General features: G+C 38.4%; 1 protein-coding gene across 1 annotated transcript in view; it reads right to left on the reverse strand.

Annotated features, from left to right (window-relative positions):
- pde4d (phosphodiesterase 4D, cAMP-specific) overlaps positions 1–10,335 on the reverse strand; it is a 73,037-nt gene extending 62,702 nt beyond the window's left edge. The window contains exon 1 of the mRNA XM_088336115.1: positions 10,022–10,335. Within this exon, the coding sequence (XP_088192241.1) occupies positions 10,022–10,131 (110 nt within the window). The 5' untranslated portion in view covers positions 10,132–10,335. The remainder of the gene's footprint in view (positions 1–10,021) is intronic.
- Positions 10,336–10,605: the final 270 nt, after the last annotated feature.

Here is a 10,605-nt window from a genome sequence, read left to right on the forward strand (position 1 = left end):
CGCACCCTTTGACGTCAGACAGAGAGTCTTCTTTCAGTCTTTTCTTCTCCCGTCTGACGCAACCCTTTTCCACATTTCCCAACAAGGAGCGACAAGGAAGGCATTATTTAAAAAGTCACCAGATTCCATATATGCTTTTAATCTGCTTTTGTGATAAACCATCTCTTGTTGACTTCTAAGAAGATAGTAACATTTCCAAAGATGGAAGATAAGGTTTCAACGGACCTAACATGGACAAACATGAGAGACACCCAGCGAGGTACTATGCTTCCTACGCATCTCAAGTTGCATCCCTGGATGTCAGGAGCCTTTATTGAAAACGACTCCTCCTCCCTCTCTAAAACAGTTTGAGATGAAACTCATGGATGATCACCTGGTATGCAGTAGGAAAATCTGCTTTTAGATAAACAATCAGGAAGGTATACATTAGCGATCTCTAACTTGTGGCCGGGGTGCCAATTGCAGCCTGCGGGATAATAGTTTGAGGCCCAGGTCTTAATATGAAAGTTTAAAGGGACTATAAGTGCCTCATGTGATAAAAAAAAAATCATGAATTAGAAGAACAATATGGTTTTGAAAATACATTTACTGTGGTACAAACATGCAGCTTACAGGGACTGTAACTTTGTTACTCTTTGCTGCCATCTCCTGGCTTGTGTCATCATTGCAGCCTCAGTCATTCAGTTCATGAAGCACGTGCAAGTATGTGTATTTCTAAAATGCGCTCAAATAAACTCATTTTTTGGGGGGATTTAGGTTGGAGTTTGGAATCTATTAGAATCAGGCCTTTTCTTACTTTCACCATTTTTATGCTACTCTGACATCCATTAATCCCCTATCTGCACTGCTTATCCTCAGTGGGGTCGCAGTGGTGCTGAAGCCCATCTCAGCCGTCTTCGGGCAGTGGACAGGCGACACTCTGAACTGGTTGCCAGCTAATCGCAGGGCACTCAGAGACAGACAACTCACTTGGTCATTCACACCTGGGGACAATTTTGACTTGCCAATCAACCTGACATGCATATTTTTGGAATGTGGGAGGAAACCGGAGTGCCCGGTGGAAACCCATGCAAGCACGGGGAGAACATGCAAACTTCGCAGAGTAAGCCTGGTTGCTGGATTTGATCTCATGAGCTAACCACTTAGCCGCCATGCAGCTGGCGTGCTAACTACTCAGCTGCCATGCCGCACTACTCTGGCAATAGAAATGAAATAAAAACCTGCGGGGACAAGCTGGATGTCACTTCCCAGAACTCCCTCTCAGACCCCATTTCTCAAACCGCGTTCCGCTCCTAAGAGCTAGGCTAAAAGTAAGATGAAAGCAAATAGGCGCAGTGGAAAATAGAGCAAAAGGGCTATTTGAACTCAGCTGTTAATTGCTAACACATACTTGGCAAAGAATATTTAACTTTCAACTTTTTAAGGACACCTCAAACGATGCACCTAACCTTTAAAATACTCGAAGGTTGAAAAATATGCATTTATTTTACACAACTTGAGCCCTACATAGTGGCAGCTGAAATCATTGTCCGACAATCTTTTGCTTCTACAGGTAATTCCAAATAAAAAAAATTACAAAAGGCTGGTAAAAAATTAAAGAACAATGGTACGGTTATGTAGTAGTTAGTATTCTTCCTTGTGCCTTTTACCACTTGCGTTTGGTTGCAAAAAATTGCATTTGTTCTACGCAAATGAGCCTCCCGTGAAGGAACCTGACATAGCTGTCCGCCATTTTGCAGCTACGGGAACCCCCCCCCCCAAAAAATAAATAAATAAGAAGAACAATGGTAGTAGTTTGTATATTTCATTGTGCTTTTTAGCACTTGTTTTCGGTCCCACGACACAAAACAGCGACGTTTAGTGGTAAAATAGTACACACGGTCCCTTTCCGGTTGCAGAAATTTGTATTTCTTATAAACAACATGAGCCTCAATTATTGGGAGCTCGCCTGACTGTATAAAAATGGATCAATGTAAAAAGTTTGCTCAACCTATTTCAGCTGCACTATTTTGTAACCAAATGATGTACAATGTAAGTTAGTCTCTGCTTAACAAATGAGGGCTAAACAATTTCTGCGGCTTTCAAAAGTGTTGAGTAATGGAACGAGGGACAAAATGAGTTCAGAAAAGTGAAAGACTCATTCATTGCAGGTTATACTCCCAGGAGTTTGCAAGTCACTAGAACTGTTCCCATTTTCAAAGAAAAGATAAGCAGCTTTGCTTGTTTCATGACCTCAAAACCAAAATACCAAACAGTGATTTTTGGTTTATTGGCTTATTGCACCCTTAAAAATCTAAGTAATTACATTTGTAATTTTTTCCCATCATTCTTATGGGATTCCTGAGAGTACTCAGGTGGAAAAACAATAAACCAAAACTGCTGGTGTCCTACAAAGTCACAGTGGAAAGCATTCTGGTATACATCGTCACAAGTAAGGCATACTAGGTGCAAAGGAGCAGACAGAAAGAAAACATAGAGAGAGAAATAAACACAGCCCAGAAAACCATTGGCTTCTCTATGCCAGGATTGTTAACTAGTTATATACAATTTTATACTAGGAACTCCTTAACGTTCCGACGGCCCACCTGCTGCTGAGAAACAAAGACCTGTCTTCACAATGTCACAAGTCACTGACATTTGTCATGCCCAATATCAATGGAAGGCTTAAACTCCTGGGATTTATGATATGATGACAATTCGAAAATGTACTCATCACAGAAACATCACGATCAGTCTGAAACAAGATACTCAAAATCTATAAAGCCGGTAATACACACCAATAAAGTGCTTTCGTATTCAGCTCATTAAACGATTTCCCGCAAACATGGTCTCGTTACATTCACAACAGTCCAGTGAATCCAACCGCGTAAAACATTTAATCCGGCACCGACGAGAATGCCGACAGATGAAAAGAATCCACCTAAAAGCATTTCTGCATCTTTTAAAGATCCTTGTTGTAATCAGTCTGTTTAGCCTAATAATTCCCTTTTACAAATAAACAGAATCATACAATTATTCTCAATATGGCCGTTAGCCTCTGACCTTTTGAAATCATTGTCTGACAAGACAAAAGAGAGAAACAAACGTGCATAATACAACTTCGGATTCATTTTTATGCGCAATTATCTAAGTATGTAATCAAAATCAGTGAAAAAGTCAAACAACTACAATTCTTTTACGATGTCTAAAAATGGCCAGAGTTGATTACACGGTTACAGATATTTTACAGCTGTGCATTCATGGTCTTCAAATGGCCACATTTAGAAACACCTTGACATACTCTTAGAAAAATGTGTAAAAAAAAATGTTTTTTCAGATTGTATCCAATTTTTACCTGGGACCAGGTAAGGCTTCATACTATTATCCCAGCTGTTTTCCAGCTAAGATGCCAATTATACACTCTTATGCAGACATGTGATTGTAAAAGAAAATTCAGGCGAGAATAAAAACCTATTTCCGTGTGTTCCAATGCTAGTAGCCATTACGGTGATTATTTCAGTTGGGGACAAAACTTCATAGTGTTACCTTTCAAAAGAGACACCCATATTCTCATACAAAACAGATTTCAATTTATTTTGGGTACGTCAATTTACAGCATTGTTAAGGGGTTAAATGAATGCAAACATCGGCTCAGTCAACCAGTTCATATCTGTTCACATATAAGGCAAGCTTAAGAAGAATTGACTTTCTTTGGCTTGCACCCACCCTTAAAACTGTACATCTTTAACATGTATGGGATCAATAATATTCATAATAATAAATACAATAATATAAAAAACAATCACTAACATAGTCCAGAAAATTATTGGTTGTTCTTTACCCAGTCTTTGCCAGCAGCAGAGAAGACATCTTTATAAAGCACTCCTATCACCCCGGCCACCACCCCTTGGACCTGTTGCCCTCTGGTAGGCACTGCAGGTCCCTTAAAAGAAAGACCAACAGACTTAGAGACAGTTAGCGCAAAACTGTGAAAAATATATATCTTTCCAGTCGCATTGAAAATTCTGATCTTGTATTCTATATATCGACTTTTTTGGGAATTAATGGTGCTGCTGAATGTTGTTTGCACTCTTGTGCCGATGCAATATTTTTCATTGCAGTATTAATACAACTTAGATGTACCAGAAGCACTACTTTTTAAATATTTTTTCCTGTTTATCTAGAAGTTCTTTTATCTTTTATTTCTCTTTTAAGTCTACATTATGCCTTTACCCTTAGTGCCATGTCAATTGTCTTTGCAAACAATGTTCACTGGGTTTTTATCAACAAAGACTATTCACTTTATTCCAACTAGGAATGGGTAAGTGTCTCCCTTGTACATAAACAAAATACCCTAATTTTTACACACATTCAAATTATGACGTTGAGAGCAAGCATATTGAAATAGACGTAAAGAGACGTCTTTCTCCATCTGGTCGGCCTTGTTCATCCAGTTTGAATGTGAGAAAAGTCAACGCTGGCTGCTCGCCATCGTCACGCCGACTCTGTTTGATTCAGGTGAGGCGTTCAGTCGTGACACGCGTGCAGCAAAGGTCATGCACTTAACCAGTTCTGCCAGTCCAAGGGTGGACAATCTTTTGAGTCAAGGGCCACATTGGGTTTAAAAATTTGTTTGTTTTGTTTCTGCCAATAGTCTTGAATATGATGAAAAAAAAAATTAATAATGTAGGCCGACTCCATTCTTTTCATAGGCATTCATGAATACGTATCCATGCAGAATTTATATTTGATTTTCTATTTGTTTTGTAACACTCATAACTAAAGCAAACCAACAATTATGTCCTTTTTTACATTTGAAAATATGCATTGAAAAACTTAAAATGCAAAAGGGATAGCTTATGTGTGTGTCTTTTTTTCAGAATATTTGATAAATATCTTGATAAATTGAATAATTATTAATAAAAAAGTAAATAAAAAATGTTGAGGAAAATCTGACGAGGGTGGCACTATATATATATATATATATATATATATATATATATATATATATATATATATATATATATATATATATATATATATATATATATATATATACCGATTTTAATTCTATCCTTTTCGTTTGGCGAGCCGGATTCAAAATCCTGATCGGCCATATGTTGACCTGGGTTGTAGTTTTCACACCCCTGTGAATGTTGGGCACTGAGAATCTAAGAGACAATTTTGCCACTAATGTGAAACAGACTAGCAACATCATCACTCAGGCGGCTGATGACAGACAAAATCCAGATGAATGCGCTTCAAGTCAATGTGAGACATTCACTTTCTTCCACATTTAATCTTAGCGGGCCAAGAACCTAGTTTCAAAGGCCACTGGCGGTTGTTTTTTTTTGCTTTTGTTGTCAGGTGGGCAGGGGCGCTTTTTGGGGAAAAATGGCAAAGCTCAAAAAGCAAACATGTTTGATCATGTTGTAGCTTGGTTGCTAAATCCTTCAAGTGTGGGGGGACAGAGGAAAACAGAGCGCTGCCCTTTTACACAATGCTCGCGCTCTAAATACAAAGCACCGCAGTGACGTCTGAAAACATTTATGATGCATTTCTAGAGGATGAATTAGTCAATGTTTTCGCTTAAGTAATCACATGATTTGTAACAGAAGCAAAATGGGAGGTTTGACAGTATTATAATCAATATTTACTACGTTCTTACCACATTTTATTTTTTCGCCCTGAAATCAAGTCCTCAATTTACACATCCAAACTACACAGCACGGAAAATTATCCATCAAACACACTGCTCTGTCACTACACAGTTATCTTTTTGTATCATCGTAGTCCTTGGAGTTTTCTTTAATCCTCAAGGAATTATGCAATTTGGTCTGCTACTGCAGAAACCACCAATGACAACAACACAACAGCACACATTATTCTCTATAATATGGTTCATTATGGGGATGTCTAAAGTGCCCTGACGCTATCGTCTAGAAATATAGGGCTCACATTTTACATGAAACATCCCTCATTTGCCTCTTCTCTTTGTGAGTGTGAGGAGAAAAATACATCAACTTTGAGGGAATTATATGAACTAAATAAAAAGTTGATCATCTTTGGACCTAAAAGTTTTTATTTTCAACATAAACGTATCAGTGCCGGTACTGGTTCAAGACAACTGGATCCGTACAAAATATTAATAGCACAGTTAAGTGCTATCTTAACAAAAACAAACGCTCTCTCTCTCCCTCAATCAGCACGACTTGCATATCTCGCTTGAAAATGAAGCGACAAGGAAAATAAACAAGATGCCTTAGATGAAAGGACGTCGATGAAGAAAGGCGATAAGTGATGAGAGATCCACATCTCTTCTCTAAGATCGCAGCAAGGATTCAGGGATTTCTTTCCAGCACTGTCTGGCGGCGTGACAATGGTATTTACTGGGTGCTGTCCTCTCGACGGGAGGACAATTTGTCAGAGGGAAATGAGAGCTGACAGTCAAGGACGAGAGGAGACAGGACGAGGGCAGGGCAGGTTGCGCCTCGGGGCTGCATCTCTGTTTTTTAAAGTGGGGGTTAGAGATATTACATCCTGCTAGGATGATGAGTTTAAAACTTCAAGTCTTGCATACAGCCAAATGGGGTAAAATTATGACTTTGATGTTATTCTATTCTAACCATTTACTACAGCATTTGCTGTCATAAGGGTCAAATAAATATTCACATTTGGATTCAGTACAATCAACTCTTGAATAAGGCTAATTGTTTTTAAACTGCGGAATGAATTAGAGCAGGGGATTTTAAAATAAAAAAAAAAACATCTATTTATCTATCTACCCTGGTCATATCCCTCAAGAAGGGTGACCGACAGCAAGACAAACACATACACAAAAACACAGAAAAGAAAAAAAGGAAAAGTAGCAAAAACACACGCAAACATTTCTTTGGACCATGGCCTACCCAAATGCCCTAAAACCCAAACAAGTTAAGCACCTCGGCACCAAAGTTGGTCATGCTTTCGTCCATGCAGATGAAACGGGGCACAAGAAAGCGGCCATGTCACTCGGGTCAGGGTGACACAACACACTCCTCTCTTTAACAGCAGGGCCCGACTGTATTCACTGGTTTACCCCTGCTGCATCATACAGGTGCCCTGCCCATCCCTTACAACGCGTCCAACCATCCCACCATCCTTTCACAACACCTCTCCACTCATTCCCATTACCAACAAGAGCTCTAGCTCCCACTACATTTACTCTTTCCTCCAGTGCACTCATAACACCATCCATCCACGTCATTCGCGGCCTTCAATTTATTTCTGCTCTGTAATCCATCCAATCTTGTCACTCCTAACATACTCCTCAAACATTTCATCTCAAAAACATTTAATTTCCTTCTAAAATCTGCATTCAGGCTCAAAGTCTCTGCACCATACAACACCATTGGCACAATCACACAATCTAATACAGTCCTCTCTTAACATCCATACTCATACTCTTATTACTCATCACTCTCCTCAGAGCACCCGAAACCTTGCGAATTGTCTTTAAACAGCGAAATGGCTTGGAGCAGGCGTTTCAAAATAAAAGGAATATAGTGTGTAATTAAAAAAACAACGGCTACAGGCCGAGGGCCAGACTAATTGAATGTTGATTATTTTACAAAATGACACAGACAATTCAGTAAACGTAATTAAACCTACTAAAAAGCTAGCAAATGTATTCTAACATGATCAGATGAATAAAGCAATATTTTCAGTTACTATGGCTCAGCCAGTGATCTTCAATTTTCAATAGGCAAAGAAGACAAACGTATTTTGTATAAAAATCCCGATAACATGATATCAAATGAAAGAAGACGTTATTATTCAGGGACCATCAGTAGCCTGACGTTCATAATTTTGCAAATTTGAGCAAAATTCACTTCAAAGTAAACATGGCTATCATTCACTAAACTAATTTTTTTTTTAAATATACCAGATTTTACGGGCTATAAGGAGTACCTTTAAAAACAGTATTTTGTTTATTATTTTTCATACCTAAGGTGCAACAGACTTTAAAGTGCATGACATTAAAACTACTATAAGATCTAGGGTTGCAAAAAACAAAAACTTCCAGTCTATATGGCACACCTGAAAATAAGAGACGCTCTTGAATTTGGCTTTCTTTTTAGGTATGCTTTGCAGTCTCTGCAAATATCTATTGAGCAAACAAACAGCACTGTGTTTTTTGATTTGTAATACAATACTGAATCAAGATCATCTCATCCGGCTCACAAGCCTTGAATTTGACTTGTGAGGATTTGTGAACGAATATTCATCTAATACAAAGTCAGGAAGGTTCCGAGATAGGACCCAGGCCAATCGGAGTAGCTCAGGATTTTAGAGGTAAGATACATTAGCATGTTACTATTATGATGCAAGCAAATGAGAAAACTAGCAAAGTGAAGTCAGGCCCCAATATTCATATTCCTCTCCCAAACCTATAATAAGTAAATATTTTATAGCTTTTTTATAAAACATTTTAATGATATCCATTCTTGTGTTAAACATAAAAAATGGGTTTTCCTTTATAAAGTCCACTTGACTATAATTCAGCCACTTTCCTTTTAATCAGAACTCAGATTTATTGGCCAAGTATTCATAGTGTACAATCACACAACAGCGATGATGAAGGTGCTGTATCTGAATCAGATCAGGAAGCTTCTCCTGCTACTGGTAACCATGCAAATCAGTACTATTGGTTTCATATTGAGGAATATTTGTTCATTTTAAGTATTGCTTCTCTGATTTTACTCAACGCAACACTTAAACTAAACTACACATTTTTTTAAACAACATATTTAAATCAATCACAATTATAATTGTAAAGATGATTATTTTTAACTACAATTTTTAAACTGGACTTTGTGCTTTGTGTATGAATCACTTTACATAAATACACGCCAACGCACTATCCTTCTTTTCTTAGAGATTCCTACTGTCGAAGCATAGTGTAGTTAATAATGCTCATTAGAAGAACGACTGCTTCTTCACTGGCTTTAGGCAAAACATCAGGCTTTGCCAGCCAATAAACGACCCTGACGCTAATCCCCCTTCGCGCTTCATGTACCACGTCAACTCAGCTATCCCAAGTATTGCCCTCACTCCTGGGAAACTGAAAACCACGTGGCACTGAAAAAATCTGTTGGAATGTAAAGCCTACAAACAACAAGACAGTAGAGGTTATCATGAACTCTTACATTTTCATCTTGGCACATGAACACAATTTTTTATCCAAGAGAAGACTAAATCCTACTCCAGGAATGTCAAACTCTTTTTGGCTCTGGAGGCGGAACCAGACTTTCAATTCTCAGGGAAACTGAATAAGTAAAACAATGTCAAATATAAATTTTTAGATTTGTTTTTCAGTATTATGCTTTATGATTCATCTTACATTCGTAACCTACCCTACACATTATATTATATCACAGCACACAACACAACACATTTATTCACAAACAATGGGGAAAATATCTTTTCATTTTTGGCAATAAATGTGTAAGTGGTTTATTTTAACAGTTGAGTGAGTGCAGGTTTACACTTGGACCAAATTTCCATGCCTTAGAAACATAACACTGCTGTCTAGCCGGCTGGAGAGAGCATTTGGTTTGCAACAATAAAAAAAATATATCAACACTTTTTATTTGAAATATTTTAGAGGCTCGCTTCTTTTTTGACATGTATGTAGTAAGGATTAATTCATCTGTAAGCTGTATGTTTGACATTGCTGGTCTACTTGTAAATCAAAGAACAGCAAAATATTTTAATGATAAGGCCATGTAAAAAAGTGGAGATAAGTTTTGTTAAAATTTGAATCTGGAAAAAATATGACAATTATGAAATTAAAAACATATATATTTCCAATGTTTCCATGAGTGGAGATTTGGGACTATGGCAAAGTGGGGGTTAGAATAGGATGAATCATAAATGTAAACTGACAGGAGGTAACACTAAAACAGGAAGGGAGGAGTGTTGAACAATAGGGTCGCACACAAAACCAACAAAAAGACACAGAGAGCAAGATGTAGTTTTAAACGTGAATGACTCTGTTTACCATAATCCTTCAGTGTTCCTCAAGGAACTGGTGGAGCGTGACCTCGGCTTCAAAATGATACTCATGGTCCCGCGTGTCCGTCCACATCCACTTGCTTTACTCAAACACATAAAGCCAGAAAAACACACAAACACACACTCAAGGACCTTCAGTCCCCAATGCTCCTCCGAAACAATCCAGCCTTATTCCTGACAATTTGCTTGTATTTGTAATCCCATCAACTTCCTGGGTTGCGCTTTCCCTCACTTGGTACCCGTGACCCCTCACCCGGTGCAATAGTTTGAGCGATGAGTCTTGCGCGCTCTCTGTTTCACTCCACAGCTGCACCCTGGCTTTTGAATGCGAGTGGGAGGGCTTGTTTTGGTCGTAGTAGTTTATTCAAGGGCGGGACTTGCTTTCGCTCCTCACTGCCTCCCAGGCGCTCATACAATCTCATGCGTCAGTCCTAGGCATCGCCACGGTTACCTAAACCCAACTGCAACAATGGCACCAGACCCATAATGTTTTGACCATAGCAAAGAAAATTCAGTAGGACTGCATAGTCATTCTTTGTAATATTTTTGAATCCTGACTTTAGTTTGTAG

This window comes from Urocampus carinirostris, chromosome 5, assembly GCF_059441175.1.
Source record: "Urocampus carinirostris isolate Australia breed hairy pipefish chromosome 5, RoL_Ucar_1.0, whole genome shotgun sequence".
Taxonomy (NCBI): Eukaryota; Metazoa; Chordata; class Actinopteri; order Syngnathiformes; family Syngnathidae; genus Urocampus; species Urocampus carinirostris.